Source organism: Drosophila busckii, chromosome X (genome assembly GCF_011750605.1).
Source record: "Drosophila busckii strain San Diego stock center, stock number 13000-0081.31 chromosome X, ASM1175060v1, whole genome shotgun sequence".
Lineage (NCBI taxonomy): Eukaryota > Metazoa > Arthropoda > Insecta > Diptera > Drosophilidae > Drosophila > Drosophila busckii.
The window spans coordinates 18,590,765-18,607,671 of record NC_046608.1 but is presented as its reverse complement, the minus strand read 5'-3'; the positions used below and the strand labels follow the sequence as shown (position 1 = coordinate 18,607,671).

The 16,907-nt window shown below is 42.8% G+C and overlaps 2 protein-coding genes across 2 annotated transcripts; one reads left to right on the top strand and one right to left on the bottom strand.

Annotated features, from left to right (window-relative positions):
- The first annotated feature begins 4,360 nt into the window (after positions 1-4,360).
- Positions 4,361-12,568, top strand: LOC108605000 (stg1). Its single transcript, XM_033294512.1, has 10 exons — positions 4,361-4,462; positions 4,562-4,660; positions 4,697-4,798; positions 5,006-5,061; positions 7,161-7,336; positions 7,495-7,590; positions 9,335-9,475; positions 9,542-10,226; positions 10,292-10,851; positions 11,576-12,568. Exons 1-10 carry the CDS (start codon positions 4,361-4,363, stop codon positions 12,376-12,378), a joined length of 2,820 nt encoding a protein of 939 aa, XP_033150403.1. The 3' UTR covers positions 12,379-12,568.
- A 539-nt stretch (positions 12,569-13,107) lies between these two features.
- On the bottom strand, positions 13,108-16,883 carry LOC108604999. The gene is made up of 5 exons (XM_033294511.1): positions 16,280-16,883; positions 14,777-16,224; positions 14,361-14,713; positions 14,197-14,296; positions 13,108-14,116 (listed from the first exon to the last, which is right to left on the bottom strand). Exons 1-5 carry the CDS (start codon positions 16,722-16,724, stop codon positions 13,388-13,390), a joined length of 3,075 nt encoding a protein of 1,024 aa, XP_033150402.1. The 5' UTR covers positions 16,725-16,883; the 3' UTR covers positions 13,108-13,387.
- Positions 16,884-16,907: the final 24 nt, after the last annotated feature.

Sequence of the window (16,907 nt, the reverse complement as noted above, 5' to 3'; positions counted from 1 at the left end):
CGACACGTGACCAATGGCGTACTAAAAATAAATATACATTTAAAATGCTGGCAAAGTAACTAAATATATGTTGAATATACACACACACACATATGAGTGTGTGTGTGTGTGTGTGTGTGTGTGTGTGTATGACAGCTACAGGCCATTGAGCAGCCAAAGAAACTTTGCAATGCTTTGAAGTTTGTGCATGAGCTCATGTGTGTGTGTGTGTGTGTGTGTGTGGTAGCGCGCAAGCTGAGCTGTGCTAAGCTGTGTATGTGTGTGTTACCCCCTTTGGTGGCAGCGCTTTGCTTTGAGCCAATTGCAGAGCTTAGTGTTGTCCCAGTAACAGACAAACAGCAATTCAACAACAACAACAACAACAACAAGTTTTGACTTTAATAAAATTGCACAGTTCGCGCTTCACCTTAAAAAAAAGCAGTGCCAGCTTTTTTATGCTGCTTCTTGTTTTTTTTTTACTATGCAGCCAAACAAACACAATATGCATAGCTAAATGCACTGATGAAGCGCTGCATGACCAGCACAGTGGGTAAAAAGCATGTATTTTTGCATACATTTTTTACTATTCATATTTTATTATATTATATTATATTATAACGTTATGTATTTAGCTTATTATTTAAATAAGTTATGCTTAAGTTTGAGCAATCAATATGATTTTAAGTTTATTCTAAAAAATACTATGCAATTTGTTTTATATTTTAATTTAATTTATTTGCGTAAATATAATGCTATTTATTACTATTTATATTATAAATTTTCAATCAATAAGTTTTAAAAACTTGCACAACTTTTTAAAAATAATTTTTATAAATATTATGCAATTTGTTAATTTAATTTATTTGCATACTTGTTTTACTATTTATTTTATAAATTTTCAATCAATAAGTTTTAAAAGCTTGCACATTTTTTTAATTTTTTAAAAAATATACAATTTCTTTAATTTATTTGCATAAATATAATGCAAATTACTATTATTATTTTTTTTATAATTTTTTAGTTTTTTTTATATTTATATAATTTGCTTTTGCTTTTGCTTTTAAGCTTTACTAATATTTATTTTTATTATTGTTGCTGTTGTTGAGTTTTCGCTCTAACTCTCTCTCTCTCTCTCTCTCTGTTGGTCTAACTATCAAGCCAGAGTGCAGTTCTAACACCACCACTGACTATTAAATATTAAAAGAAAGCATTAGAATTGTGTGGCATTTTGCCAAGCGAGCGGCAAAGAGTCAATAACTCGACTGTCCATACCACATGCTGGGCTTTTGCAATTGCATTTCGATTGTGTCTGTGTGTGTGTGTGGGGCAGGGATTTGACAAAAATATCAAAGTGCCTTTTCGCAAATAGCGGACATGTGCAAAAGTGTGCATCAAATGCCTCTGTCTGTGTCTGTGTGTGTGTGTCGAACAAGCGAAATTAAAACTGTTGCCAAGCAGAAACTTCAGCTTCAGCTTCGCACCTGCTTAAACTTTCAGCACAAAGGCGCAGCACAAAGTAAACGCAGCTTGTATATATGTATGTGTGTGTGTGTTTGTTTATTGCTTTATTGGCATGGGCTGCCCTCGCTTTGTGCATTGTTTGTTATTGCTGTCACTCTCGCTCTTTGCCCAACAACAATTGCACTGCATGCTTTGTGCTTCGACTAAAGCTAAACCTAATTGAGAGAAAAATATATATACATGCATATAGGCATGTTTATCTGTTCCATAGAAGTTCGATATCATTGAGCAAACGCATTCTAGGAATTCAGCTACGTTACCTATGCAATGACTTAGGCTCATGCCTAATTAAATGCAAATTTCAGTGAAAGCAAAGCAGTTGTTGTTGAATTGGTGTTTGCTAAGCTTAGTAACTTTACTATTAGCTGCTAATTAGCGTAGCTTAATGCATTTCAAATGCATTACAACAACAGTTACACCAATGTTGTTGATTTTATTAAGCAAAAGTATTCCAGCAACTTTAGCATTATTGCTCAAGCTATGAAATGTCTATATGCAAATTTAAGTTAAAACAGCAAAGCAAGTAGTTCTTGTTGAATTGTTGTAAATTAATTCACTAAATTAGTTTGTGGGGCTGCCTTGCTAAGCTTTTGATTGGTAAGCTTAGCAACTTTACTACTACATAGTTGATCATTAGTGCGATTTACTGCATTACAACAACAGTTACACCAATGTTGTTGTTTCCATGAAGCAAAAGCTTGTCAGGAATTCATCTAGGCTATGTTAGCATTAAAGCTCAAGCTATGTAATGTGTATATGCTAATTTAAGTTAAAGCAGTAAAGCAAGCAGTTGTTGTTGAATTGTTGTAAATTAATTCGTGCTGTCGGCTTGTGCAGCTTTGGTAAGCCTAACCAATCAATACTAAGAGTAAGTTCACTATGCATTTCAACAATAATTACACCAACAACAACATTAATTAAAGCTGTCAGTAAATAATAATGCTGCAACAACAATTAGAATTACACCAACAACATTAATAAATGTTATTTATAAATTTGCATGCTGCATTTTCCTAGCATTTAAGCAAAATTTTTTGCACAAATTCAGCTTTTGTTTGAACTGGCAGCGTTTCATTAGTGTTTACTAATTAACTGCGCTCTCGCTCTTTCACGCTCTCTCGCTCGCTCGCTGTGTACCTTTGACTTTGCTCTGGCACTTAATTTAATTTGTTTGCAATTAAGTTGCTTTAAGTTGTTCAAGCAAAAATCAAACGCAAATATGGCTGCCCATTGAAATATATATATAAAACAAGTTGCTGCTGCAAAATTGGTTGCTGCTGTTGCTGCTGTGATTAACATTTGCTGCGCTTTGGCTTCCGCTCCACTTAAAACAGAAATTTGGGTTAGTTGTTGGTTAGCGCAATGACTTAAATCAGTTAACGCCTGCAACAGTCAGCTAGACAGTCAGTGAGGCAGTCAGTCATTCAGTCAGTCAGTCAATCAATTGCTTCCGTTTCCGTTGTAGCTGGGGCTGCAACAGTTGCAGGTGCACTCAGCACTCATAATGAAGCAAAGGGCAGCTGCCGCAATGTACAAAAGGTTCGCATTGTTGTCGCCTCGTTGCGCTGCACTCTGCGGCTGTGGCTGAGTAGGTCACTCAGTTAGTCAGTCGTAGAGTTTACGGGGGGTGTGTGGGTGTGTGGGTGGGCGTTCAATAACCAGCCAGCCAGCCAGCCAAGCATTGAAGCGTGCGCGAGCGAGCTGTGTGCCCAACTCTTTGGTCAATAACCTTAATTGCTCATCAATTTACATGCGACAGACACAAAGCGCTAATCAGCCAGCAACACCTGCCTGCCTGCCTATGTGAGTGTGTGTGTGTGTGTGAACTGTGTCAGTGTGTTAGCAGCAGCAGCAGCAGCAGCAGCAGCATCAACGTTCATTGGCATTGTCGAGCGCAGAACAGTTAATCAATATTTGTTGCACAGTCAACAATAAAGCAAAGCTTTAATTAAAGTTAACAACAATTTAACAAATTTCAACTACTTAAAGCGCTGAGCTAACAAAACTTTTGTTGCCAAATGCAATTTGTATTTTAATTGATGTTGCCCACATTAAATATAATAAAAGCTTAAATAACAAAGTCAAGTAAACAATTTTTAAATGCTTAATATAATTATTTTATTATTATTTTATTTAACTGTTGCAAGTTGCTGTGCTGTTTGCTTTTGTTTGCAGCAATAAAAAGTCTGCCGCAAAAGTGTTGCCTACTTATGCGCGCAATTATTAGTTAAATTTTAAGCTGCTCGCGCTCGCTCGCTCTGGTTGCAGCTGTGTAAGCTTAATTGATTTTCTGCTGGCAAGCAGTGGCAGTTGCAGCTAAATGTTTTAAGTGCAGCTTTACTTTCGACTCACTGACTGACTGAATATTGGGCTAGGCACAGCAGCAACACTTGCGCTGAGTGGCAAGCAATTGTGGCATTTCAATTAAAAGCGAGTGCCAAAGAGTCAACAAGCGCTGCTAAGATTTGCAACACACACACACACATGCACATACGTGAGCTAGCATGCATGTATAAAAATAGCAACCGGAAGTCGCATTTAGCTAACAACGGAAGTTGCAAACGTTTGTTGCTGCTGCTGCTGCTTTATAATCTGTTTTAAGCTGCGTACAGCAGCAGCAATGCTTCGGCCATACCCAAATGTCCTTCGGCTCAGCGAGCAGCACACGAGCAACGAACTTGCCTGTATTGCTAACTGCCTGGGCAACTGACACTTTTAGTCAGTTGCAAGTACTCAGGCGCACAGCACGCAAACAGCAGCAGCAGCAGCAGCAGCAACCAGCAGCACACAGCACTTTAGAAAATTTTTTTGGCGCGCTTGGCTTTGTTTTTTATATTTTTTTTTTGTGTGTTATACAAAAATGCGTGATTATCCTTCTGTGCCAAATGTTTTTCGTGTGGCTTCCACACAAAGCATCAACAACATGGGCCTATCGCTAGCGCCCAGCACCAGCAGCGGTATAACACATCACCAGCCACAGCAGCAGCAGCAGCAGCAGCAACAGCAGCACCCATACGCTCAAAGCAACATCAAATACTTTAAAAGCAACAGCTATGAGCAGCAGCAGCAGCAGCAGCAGCTAGGCAAACATCAGCTAACCACCAGTGCATCCATTGAGCGCACGCAGCCACATTCGCCATATGCAACGCTGCCACGCCAAGCAGCAACACCGCAGCAGCAGCAGCTTATGCTGCAGCGTCAGCTCGCACAGCAGCAGCAGCTGCAGCTGGGCGTCATCAACACCATATCGGGCAGCATTCCAGCCACTGGCTATCGAGCTGGCAGCTTTGGCGATCTGCAGCTGCAGAACAATTTGCAGCCAAGCTGCAGCAACAATCAACGCAACATCAACAACAACAACAACAACATCAATGCAGACAGACGTCAGCAACAGCAGCAGCCACCAGCAGCAGCAGCTCAGCAGCAGCAACCAGCACGTCTTATTGCTAGAGCAGAACCGCCAGCAGCAGCATTAGACGCTGATTCGGATTTGGAAGCTGCGCAGGGGCGCACAAATGTCAGAAACACTTACCTGTGGCTGCTGACACCTGTTGCTGCCAGGTAAGCAAATTTAACAAAGCAATATTTGTATATAGAAATATTCATTTTTTTTATATATTTTTTCAACTGCCAAAACAGTGCAAATTTAACTATATAGCAAATTCGCATACGCAGCAATTCTAAACTCTTAATTTAAAAATCAACATTTAAATATTTTTTTTATATATTTTTTTTAAGTGCCAAACTTACCACTAAGCACTTAATTTATTGCTAGTTCGCCTTGCTTAAATACAAATATTTTTTTTTATATATTTTTTTAAGTGCTAGAAAAAACTTTGTTGCGTTTTTAAATTTAATATAATATATAATTTTATATTTATGTATAAAAAGTGTTTTCTAAATATGCAAAATTCTATTGCAAATCGACTGTTTTTTTTGTGAATTTTTTTAAGTGATAAAACTTTTAGCTTAGCAAGTTAAAATTACAACAAAACTTGCATTTGATTCAAAGCAAAAGGTTGCTGATTTATTTTAACACTTGAGCGTTTATTAAATTGTTATGCATTGCAAATTGCTAAGCCAGTTTGGTTTTGGCCAAAGTGCTGTTAGGTTAAGCAAATTTCTAATGGCCTGTGGCCTGTGAAATTTCCAGGAATTTTGCATTTGCATTGCTGCTGACGCATTCGATGTCCTTCGAGCAATATTTGCATACACACAGTTATTCCTTACGCACTTTCGATGCAGTGCAAAGACATGAAGCTTACTTAGCCACTCAAAAGCTTAAAACTGAATTCAAACTCAAACTCAGTCTTAGAAAACTTGAGCTGCTCATATTTCCAGTTTTGCCAGACAAAGAGTCGTAACTAAATACGTTGTACAAAGATATATAGCAGCAACTGTTACATACATGTGTACTTTAACTATTATACATATGTGTGTGTGTGTGTGTGTGTGGCTCGCTTTACTTCAAATAGTTGTCAAGGCTATTTCGTTGCTGTTGCCCAAGGTAAAGCTCCGCTCTCAGTTAGGCAATCAAAATTGATGATATATTGATGAACTTTTGCTGCTGGAATTGATTTACAAATTGAGTTAAAAAAGTCTTGAAAGCAGAAATGTGAAAATTGAGCACAAAAGCGAAATTCCAATTAGCGTTTGATAATGATTAGATATATATATAGATAGAGCGCAGTACAGTCAGTGCAGTCAGTTTGTGAACAAATTAAGCGCACTTTGCAATGATTTGTGTTGCTAACTAAATTATTTGCTCGCAGCTCGTGGCCATCAATTCGCAAAAGTTGCAGAGATGATGACACAAAAGATGAAGCTGAAGTATGACGCAAAACTGATTGTGTATGTGTGTAGCTGTGTGTGTGTGTGTGTGTGTGAAAACCATTTTGATTTATGCACTGCGAAACTGACTGACAGCTGATGTCGGTCCTTGATTTGCTGCTGCCTGCTTCGAGCTGCAAAATTTGCGAATGTGTGCAGTGCGGCAAGAGAGCGAAGCGAAGAGAGTGCAACTGCCACAATTATTTCTTTAAATAAGTATATAAGCGTCTGTGTTCAATAAGTTGATTGCATGTTTGGCTATTGATATGTTTAAATCAAAGTAAAATGCAAAATGCTGCCAATTAGCACCTAAAGCAGCTTTAATTAAAGCCTGCCTTTTGTTTTAATATAAGCAAATCATTTGCTTTGAATTTGCAAATTAACTGGCAGCCAAAGATAAAGAAAATTGAATTGCACTAAGCTGCACAATTTCATTTAATTAAAGCTTAAACTTTACTCAACTCAGCTGATAACAAATTTCATTGGAAATGTTGCACAAAAATTTGTATTAATTAAGTGCGCGTTATATGATAAATATTAATTTTAGTTGGAATTTTGCAAGCAAATAAATAAAACTTCTTTATAATTATTGCTAATTGCTAAGAAACGTTGCTGCAATTCCTGCTAAATAAATATTTTGTAAATATATCGAAATGAATCGAAGCATTTATGCAATTATTGTTAAAAATCGTTTAAAAACTTTCGTTTGCTTTTGCTGTGTGGTCGTTTTAGTTAAAGCCATGCACACACAAGTGTAAAATGAGCTGCGTTATGCTTTTGCTTTTGCTTTTCATTGCGCTTTTTTCTCCATTTTTTTTTTTTATACGCAGCATCTCGGTTGCAATTGTGCTGGCAGCCATTGCGGGTCCCCAGTGGCTTTTCACGGAGGAAAAGCTGCCCAATGTCAATTATAATGGCACGGCCAACTTTAATGCACTCGACGATGGCGCGTTTGTAACCAAATATACCAAATCCAGTTTGTGGATTATTTGCAGCACATTGCCAGGTGAGTTGGTGTGTGTTTTTTCATATTGCGCATACGCCATACGTGTCTGCGGTTGTGGCTACGTGCGCGCAGCTTAATGAGCCAACAATCGGTCAGTCAGTCAGTCAGTCAGTCAAGCACATACAACTAACTATATAATTTATATATTTTATTTATAGGCAACGACGCTGAGGCATACAACTGCATTAAAATTGATTATTTTCCCATGGACAGCTATCAACCGGATATGCACGATGCTACGGCTGCAATACCCTGTAAGTGAATAAAACTACATTTCATATATATATATATATATATATAATGCAATTTCTGATAAATATATAAATAGACTTGTGTGCTTGTTTTTGCCATTCAGCTTCTTTTTACACCCAAGCCAATCTGTGCGTCGAATCAGACCCACGGGGCATAATAATTCAATTAAGTTTTAATTTGAAGAAACGCAATTAATATGTCAACATAATAAGCAACACTTTTGCGTGGCTTAATTACAGCTTCAGGGCAATGTGCACAGTTTGACATTTTATTAAAAAAGTGAGCGTTAGAGTATTAGAGCATATGCGACAGCAATAAAGCACAAAAATCAGTGCAAAATAAACAAATTATCATTTTTCATGCAAACTGCAAGCAAGCAGCACGCAAGCAGCACACAAGCAGTGCACAAGCAGTACATGCAAGCAGACAAGCAGCGCAAGCAGCGCATTCAACTTAAGCGCTTGTTTACGCATTTGTAAGTGCATTAAAAAGTTGACTGCGCTTTATTTAATGCATTGTTTTTTTTTTTTCTCACATATAGTATATTCATTTTGTTTATTGACTGGCAAACAATTGCCAAGTAGCTGTTGCTGTTGACAAATATTGCATTGTAAATACATTGAAATTCGATTTCAATTTAATAAGTTGGTATAATACCAATAAATTCACAAATGTGTGCGTATATTGACATACTTTTTGACATTTGCTGCTAGTGGCTGCTTGCTGTTTTGGCTGGCGCTTTGGCTTTTGTTTTGCAGTTTGGTATTTTGCTATTATTTATTGTTGCTGCGGTTTTTATTTATTATTCGGCAATTGTCAAACGCTTTGTGGTGCAAAAAATGCCAGTGGCTGAAATCACAAAAAGCATAAAGCTTCAATATTGATAGGCCACGCCCACAACAACACGCCTCATACTGAATGCTGCAGCAATTGAAAAGCAAAATTTGTTGTCTTTATATTAAATGCAAAAATAATATTAGTGAGCATAGCCGTTGCTAGTGACAACATTTGCTTATAAAAAGAAAAAAACAACTCAAACGTTTTCTGCTCATAAAAAAATTGCATTTCATTGCGTGCGCTTAAGCTGCAAGTTTTTTCTTTTTTGATTACATTTTGCTCTGCAATAGCGAAAACATCGCTATCAGCAATTTCTTGGAAACTGTAAGCTGAGCTATTCTTCGAATAGGAACATGTTTATTTAATAATTCAAATACAATTTGCAATTCTTAGAATGCTTGCAATGTTGCTGCATTTCTTATTTTAGATTTCTGCTGAAAACGAAAATCACATGTGCGTTTTAGTAAGTCAATTACTAACTAAAGAGAGGCAGCAGCGCTAACTGTTGTTTAAATTTAGTTTTAGTGCAGACAGCTGACTAAAATACAATTGTTTAGCATAGTTTGTTAAACGTTTGTTTAGTGGCAGTATTAACTAAAATATTTCTAAGCTGCATATATAAAAATATTTATTTATTTTTTAATTGTAGCCTAGAATTAAATTCTATGGTACAATTGGTTTAATTGGCTTTAAAAAATATATAAATTCAAATATATAAAATTCAAAGCTTATGCGCAATTTGTGTAACTAATTTAATGTTGACTGCAACTTTGTTTTAACTTAAATAGCTGCCATTGCTTAAGCATTTATATATAATAAATTCTAGCTTAATGCCCAGCACATTTTGTTGGCAGCTGCGCATTTTTTTATTAACATTATTAGCGCTCATAACTCACTTTTGCCTTACAGATACCGTAACTCGATCCTGTCCCATCTTTCTGGCCGCTGGCATCTTTCTGGTCATCAGCTTTATCATTTTTCTTATACCCACCTGTTCGCATAAGGGAAGTTTGTATTATTTCAGTGCCGGCATTTTGTTCATCGTTAGTGGTAAGTGCCTATATATGGACAAAATGTGATATGTTTATATAATATTTGCTTGCTGCTGCTGTGCAGGACTCGTTATGCTGATTGGACTCATTGCTTATATATCCATATTGAAATCGGAGATTGGCTCCAAGCTGCGTCCGCGCTCGTCGCTGCAGCCGGCGCTATTCAAAGTCAGCTATGGCCAAAGCTTTTTCCTCTTTGTCTTTGGCTTCATTGCCACCGAATTCGTGGGCGTGCTCAATATATTTCAGTACATAAATCTGCAGGAGTTTGCCAACTACTACAGCGTGCGCGATGAGGCGCAGCTGCCGGACTCGCTGCGCTCATCCACGCGCTCTCTATCGATTCTGGCTCAGCGTTTGCCCTGCTTTAGCGCCAGGAGTTTGCATGTTAGATTCAAGGATGACGTTGCTCAGCAGTCGACAAGCGGCAGCTCCTACAGGCGCTATGGCCAGCTGGGCACAGCTCAGGGTGAGGTGCTGGCCTCACAGGCGCCAAGCGCTCTGCCGCCGCCGCCGCAGCCGCAGCCACAGCCGCTGCCGCTACGTCCTTGTCTCGTTCAGAGCTCGCGCACCAGCAATGCGCGACTGCATCAGGTGCATGCGGCTGCTACTGCTACTGCTGCTGCTGCTGCTGGGCGTGCCACTTTGCCCGGCGGCTATGCTTGCCGCAAGCATCCCAACTTGGCTGCCAGCAGCAGCTTCGGTGGCTCCAACTTGAATCTTTATACGCACAACGATCTGGAGCGTCGGTAAGTTGCTTGCCACACATGCCACAACAGCTGCCGCCACTGAACGCTTCCCCCCACACTTGCAGCTTCTTCTTCGAAAAGCCCCAAGTGTCCAAGTGCAATCTACACGCGCGCAGCTTTGCCAAGTCGCTGAACGAGCTCTGCATGGATCCAATGGAAGCAGCAGCAGCTCCACTACCGCCGCCACCCACATTCGCCGACTTGCCGCAAGAGTTTCCCCTGACGCGCTCCGTCTCCACCACAACCGATATCTATACCAACACTACGAGCAGCCAAATGCAACGCAAGCAGCAACGCAACATGGCCACCAATACGGCCAGAGATCAGCATCTGGATCTGGATATGGACCTGGATCAGGAGACAGCTCGCCTGTGCGGCTTGAAGCGCGGTCTGCGCAAGACCAAGGACGAGCTCTTCCAGGAGTTTTGCAAGCGCGCCGGCGGTCAGCGCACCAAGCCCAAGAATATCTACTACATCAACAGCGAAGAGTCCGAATCGAAGATTGACATCGATAAACAGTCCCTGGATGACATAGATGGCGATGAGAATGGCTTTCGACCGCATCCGCAGTTCCGTGCACCGAACAACGTTGTCTTGGATGGCGATCATCTCTATGTAGTCGGAGGTACGTCCACTTGCTTATATATATTCTATATTCTATGTTCTGTAATCTGCATTCTATGTTCTTTGTTCATTATTCTTTGAGCGTTGTTCTATAATCAGTGGTTCTTTATTATTTATTCTATATGCTTAATTCTTTTTGATGCTCTATATTCTATGTTTTGCATTTTTTCTATTATCTCTATGCTATTTATTTATTATTTGCTTATTTGTCATAATATCTAAGCTCTATATTCTATGTTTTGTATTCTTTGCTTTATTATTTTCTATAATCTCTATGCTATTTATTGTCGCAATATCTGAGCTTTATATTCTATGTTTTCCGTTTTAAATTCTATATTCCATGTTCTTTTTGAACTGATCGATATGCTGTGCATAGTTAATATTAAATATATTAAATAAATAAATTTTGCATTCTATGTTTTATGTTCTGTATATTTTATTTGTGTTCTATGTTTTATGCTATATAACTCTAAACTCTTTGTTGCTTGTGTAGTGATATATTATATATTATATGTTTTTCTTATATTTTTTGTAATAATTTAATGAAAAATAATTCTACTTTTATGCTATGTTCTCTAAATTTTATGTTCTTCTAATAATTTTATGTTCTATACTAATTCTTTCTTACATCGCTAATCGATATATATATAAATTCCATTTATGCTCTGTTCTTTATATTTTGTATTCTATGTTTTATGTTTTCTATGTTTTATTCCTTGCTGCAGATCCTGCTCAGCTGCTGCAGGCTCGTCGCGGATCCATGTGCATGGACACGCTGCTTGGGCCATCCTCGTCCGCAATGCCCTCCACATCGATGCGTAGACTCAACTCGAATCTGTCGCTGCATGTGCCGCAGTCAAACGAAGCTTTCCAATGGGGCGCCAATGGCTTAGCCTCTGAGCATGGCCAGAGTCGCACATTGCCGCGCTGCTTTCTACGTCAACCGATTGGCAGCCAGGACAGCCTCAGCATTGGCTCGCTCCAGAGCAACTTTAGCGCCAGTCAGCAGCGGCTCGCTCAGCTGCAGCAGCAATATCAACAGCAGCAACAGAATCGGTATCTATCCAACTTGGCTTTGTCGCGTGCTCCACAACAACAACCAAAACCAGGGCTAACCAATGAGGAGCTATTGTTGGGTGCTGTCCAGCCGCCGCTGCAGTGGCCAGCTGCCATTCCTTCATCGCCGTCCAACTATGGCCATAACTATCCAACTTTGCCGCAGCCGCTCTACAGATCCATTTCGCCGGCTCCACCGCTCTATGGGCCAGTCTCGTTGCCCTTGCCCATTTCCGTTGCCGTCTCTGTGCCCATTTGCACCAGCACTGTAAGCAGCACACATGCTCCAAAATTTCAACGCGCCTACGCTTTCGATGAGCGTCGTTCCAGCTTTGCCATGAGCGATGCCTTTGACTTAGACGAAATGGAGCGCGAACGTCGTCGCTCCCATGCGAGTCTCTTCGGTAGCATGACACAGGCACAGCAATCGCGTCCAGATCCATATGATCACATCCATGGTACAGCCGTCTAAGCGTGTAAGCCACAACTCTTAACTCTCTCCCAAGTTCAATTGCAAGTCCATTGACGCAAAGTTCTTTCAAATATTAATCCGCATAATCTAATCTCTGCTGCTTTTTGTGTAGTAGTAGTTGTTGTTGTAATCTAAAGTGCGTTTGATTACACAATATATTAAATTAATACATATTATATAATCAATAAGTGTTAGAGCTTATCCCCTCGACTGAATTTTTTTTGAATAATATTTACTCACATTTATTTTAGCAAACTTACAAGTTAATCCCAAATTATTTTTGGTTCTACGCTTAAAAAGTGCATTAAATTATTTGGAAAAATTTAGAGAAACATTTCAAATTGTTTGTATACTAAATACCTGACGATAAAAAATGAACCCTTGACTGACGAAATTTTACTACCAATATTTACTTTCAAAATATAAATATATTAACCGCATAGCATAAGTAACTTTAATCATACATTGCATATTAAAAAACAAATACTACACATTACAAGTATTTAGAAATAATATTTCGATATTTCGATTGAATTATATTTTAGAGCTCGACTGATTTATTTTATAAAACTTACACAACGCAATTAAAATTCGCATATTTTACAAAATAATTTCCAAATTATTTTGAGTTGTACACGAACAACCTTTAGCTATATTTTTGAAAATGTTTACAAAGGTTCAGCCTCTTAAAGTTAATGCAATTATTTTACAAAAAAAAAAAAATGGAAATACTATTGAATCACATTTTGAAATTGATTGTATACTAAATACCTGACGATAAAACACAATGCTGGACCTCGCATACACTCATACAGGTTCTATTATAAAAACTAATATTTGATTGGTGTATAGGTGTTTAGCTGTGTGTGTGTGTGTGTGTTCTTATACAAATATACAAAATACTAACTGTGTAACTGTAACTTAAACTCTTATGATCTTACATAAAGTCTAAACTTCTGCGTTTAACTAAATTCTACAGCGTTGAACTTTATTGCAAGCAAATAAATTGTCAGAGATTCAGACGGCGCCAGAACTCAACGCTGCTCGTGAGCTGTGAGGTGGGCGAGGAGGCGTCTATGACTTTGTCGTTGGCTTGCGTCAGCAGCTGCGCATAGCTGCGCGGCAGCGCCTCGATGCTGGCCAGGCTGCTGGAGCTGCCAGCGCTGGTGTCGTCATCCAGCAGCGCGAGCAGCGGCGATGGCTGCTGCACTGCAGCTGTTGGCGTGGGCAGGCGTAGCTGACTGGGCGCTGTATGTGGGCGTGGCATTGGTACTGACTGTGGCCGCGTGTACGGCCTAATGGGCGCACTCCAGGCACGCGCTGCCTGCTGTGCTGGCTTGGACTCGCCAAAGAGCTGCTGCATTTTGGCCAACGAACGTTGCAGCTTGCGTGAGGCAGCTGGCAGCTCCGCTGAGCTGGACTCGGGCGTTGTGTTCGCTGCCTCAGCCAGACGCAGCTGCAGACTGGCGGGCTGGCTAACACGCGCCAGCGTTGCCTCCACGCGCTGCAGCAGCGTGTGCGCTTCCTGCGTCTCCAGCAGCTGCTGCGTTGGCACTGACGGCGCTGGCGCTGGCGCTGGCTCCGCTATAGCATTGGCTTGCAGCTGCTCGAACAGTTTGCGTCGCGCTACGGCAATGGCATTGGTAAAGCGATAGCTCTCCTGCTCCAGCTCCGAGCTGCTGCTGCCGCGCCAAAAGAAAAAGGAAGCTGCTGGTGGCGGTGGCTTCGATTCTGGCAGCTTTGTCAAGCAGATTGCATCGCATTTGGTTAGCAGCGCTTTGGGGCTGGTGCTGAATGCTCCAGCGCAAAGCTGGCGCGCAGCTGTAGCTGCTGCTGCTGGCTGCGTGCGCGCTCCAGATAACCAAGGAAACTCTGCTCCAGCAAATCGCTTTCCTGCTCCAGCTGCTGCATGCGTGTTCTGCATTTTGGGGGTAAGTGTTAAGTTAGTAACAGTTTAAGTTAAGTCTAAATTTAAGTTATACTTGGCGCAAAGCAGCGCTTCATTGAAGCTTGGCCTGCTGGGCGTCACCTTGGCCTTGGGCTTGAGCTCTGACTGTGGCGGCGGCGGCGGCGTCTCTAGCTGCGTATTGGTTGCTACACTTTGCATGCGCGGCTTCAGTGGGACCGCTGCCGGCGCCGGCGCTGGCGCTGGCGGCGGCGACTGCCACACCGGCTGTATGCGCGTTGCCTGCTGCGCTGCCAGCTCCGTTTGCTTTATCTTGTCCGCCAGCAGCTGATGATGCGCCTCGTAGTGCTCCAGCAGTCGAAATATATTGCGCACCAGCTCACGCGCCTCCGCCGTATGCGAATCCCGCTCCACGTGCTGACAAAGCGACTGCAGGCCAAATGGCAAAGTGTGTTAAGCTTGAGTTTGAATTATGGGGCTTGAGCTACTTACGCGCCAGTTGCTTTGACGTCGATTCAAGCGCAGCATTTCCGCATGATGTCGCATTTTGATTTGGTACAGCTCATCCAGTCGCTGCTTCTGCAGCTCCAGCGCTTTGTTCAGCGACAGCTCCACGCGATCGAGAAAGATCTTGCCGCTGCTGCTGTGCAGCATTTCGTGTATCCATTGCTCGTAGCTGCGTTTGCTTGCAGCTGGCGGCGCAGCTGCAGTTTGGCTGCTGGCATGCGCTAACGCCGGCAGCGCTGTCGTGTTGCTGGCAGCGTGCGTCAGCGCTGGCGGCGTTGTTTGCGTGCCAACAGTTTGCAGCTCTGCTGGCGCAGCAGCTGCAGTTGGCTCCGTTTGTGTAGCTGCTGCGGCGCTTTGTGTTGGCTGCGCCGCCGCCGCCGCTGCCGCCTTCTCCTTGTGCTGCTGCTTTGCCTGCTGCAGTCCCTCGCGATAGCCGTGCTTGTAGCCCTTATGCTTGCCCACTGCATACTCTTGCTCCATGGCCAGATTGAGCACATTGCTCAGCGCCTGCACACAGCCCGCCAGCTCACCCAGCATTGCCTCCAAGCGCTGCAGCGTTGACGCTGCGCACTGCTTGCGCTGCTGCAGCGCACCTTGCAGCGACTGCAACGATTGCTGCACCATCGCCAGACTGGCCAGCTGCTCTGTATGCAGCTCCGGCAGTGGCGGCGGCGACGACGACAACGACGACGCTGCAGCTGTTGCTGCTGTCTCTGTACTCAACTGCGACTGCGTTGGCGACTGCAACGGCGGCAGCTGCACTGCCGTCTGTCCCGGCATTAGCGGCTCAGTTAGCGCCTGACGCGCCTGCAGCTCCTGCTGCACCAGCTGCTCGAACGCCGCTGGCGTTATGACTTCCACAGGCGGCGCGCAGGATTTCCACAGTTGCTGCATAGGCAGCAGCAGCTGCGCCAATTGCTGCTGCACGCCATGCAGCGACTGCGACAGCTCCAAGCCCAAGTAAACAGCGCTGGCATCGGCGTTTACAGTTAGCTGCTTGGCTAGGTATAGCTGACTGTTTGACGCTGGCGCGCTGCCCGCGGGCAGGCAAACATTGGGCACGGTCTGCGTCTGAGCATGGCTGCTGGATTGCTGCATGGCAGTCGACTGCAGCAGCGCCTGCAGCAGCGCCAGCAGCAGCGATTGCTGCTGCTCAGCATAGAGCTGCGTGACGCGCTGCTGCAGTTGCTGCTGCGGCTGACCCAGCAGCTGTGACAGCAGCTGCTGCAGCTCGTCTGCATCAAAGCGAAAATTAGCGCGTTCTTCAAAGTTGGGCAGCGCTTGCTGCTGCGGCGTCTCGCTGCAGTAGACGGAGAGCGTAAAGTGGCAGCTCTGAGCGTAGAGAAATTCCGAGACAAGTGTGTGCAGCGCCAGCTCCAGCGGCGACAGCGGCGTTGCGCTTACCTTGGCGCACACTTTGCTCAGCAGCTGACCTAAGCACGAAATGCGCTCAATACAAATTCAAATTTTAACGGCTTTTATACTCACCCAGCGGCGTGCTGGTGAAGCTGTTGATAAGCTCGCTGCGCAGTTGCGTATGCACCTTGCACTCCACCCCCTCCTGCTTCATCCACTGGCGAAACTCACGCTCAAAGTCCTGCTCTGACAGCTGCGCCAAGTGCTCCAGCTGCAAGCGCAGTCGCGCCGTCTCCTCATCGCCTGCATTCTCTTTTACAGTTGCTAACGCTGTCGTCGACGTCGGCGCTTTAGTCTCTTTCGCTTTATTCTTCTCTTGCTTGCTTAGTAGCTGCTTTGGCGCCGGCTTTGCTTTTTGCTGCTGCGCCTGCGTTTCTCTCTCTTTGCGCGCCAGCTCGTGTCTGCGCTCCCGTTCGCAGGGCATTGTTGCTTGTGGCTGTCGAATTGGCGGTCGGGGAGTGCCCGAGGCCATGCGGACCGCGCTGCTGGCCGCAGTTGGCCTTTGCCTTGCTTTCATTTTGTTCTCTCTGGCTCAACACTTTTGCAATTTGTTGTGTTTTAATTTAAGCTGCTCGTTCTTTCTTTCGACGCTTCAATCACAATAACATTCGTTGTTAGTTTTGCACATTTTTCGTGTGTTGTTGCTGTATTGTATTTGTATTTTATGTTGCCAAGCTTCTTGCACGCTCACACACACACA

Excerpts from the sequence above, each read along its gene's own strand:
- LOC108605000 (XM_033294512.1), top strand. The coding sequence starts at position 4,361 with ATGCGTGATTATCCTTCTGTGCCAAATGTTTTTCGTGTGGCTTCCACA. Across the intron at positions 9,476-9,541 it reads CATTTTGTTCATCGTTAGTG|GACTCGTTATGCTGATTGGA; the intron begins GTAAGTGCCTAT and ends GCTGCTGTGCAG. Across the intron at positions 10,852-11,575 it reads TCATCTCTATGTAGTCGGAG|ATCCTGCTCAGCTGCTGCAG; the intron begins GTACGTCCACTT and ends TCCTTGCTGCAG.
- LOC108604999 (XM_033294511.1), bottom strand. The coding sequence starts at position 16,724 with ATGAAAGCAAGGCAAAGGCCAACTGCGGCCAGCAGCGCGGTCCGCATG. Across the intron at positions 16,225-16,279 it reads CTTCACCAGCACGCCGCTGG|GTCAGCTGCTGAGCAAAGTG; the intron begins GTGAGTATAAAA and ends TTTCGTGCTTAG. Across the intron at positions 14,117-14,196 it reads AGCAGCAGCAGCTACAGCTG|CTGCCAGAATCGAAGCCACC; the intron begins CGCGCCAGCTTT and ends TGCTTGACAAAG.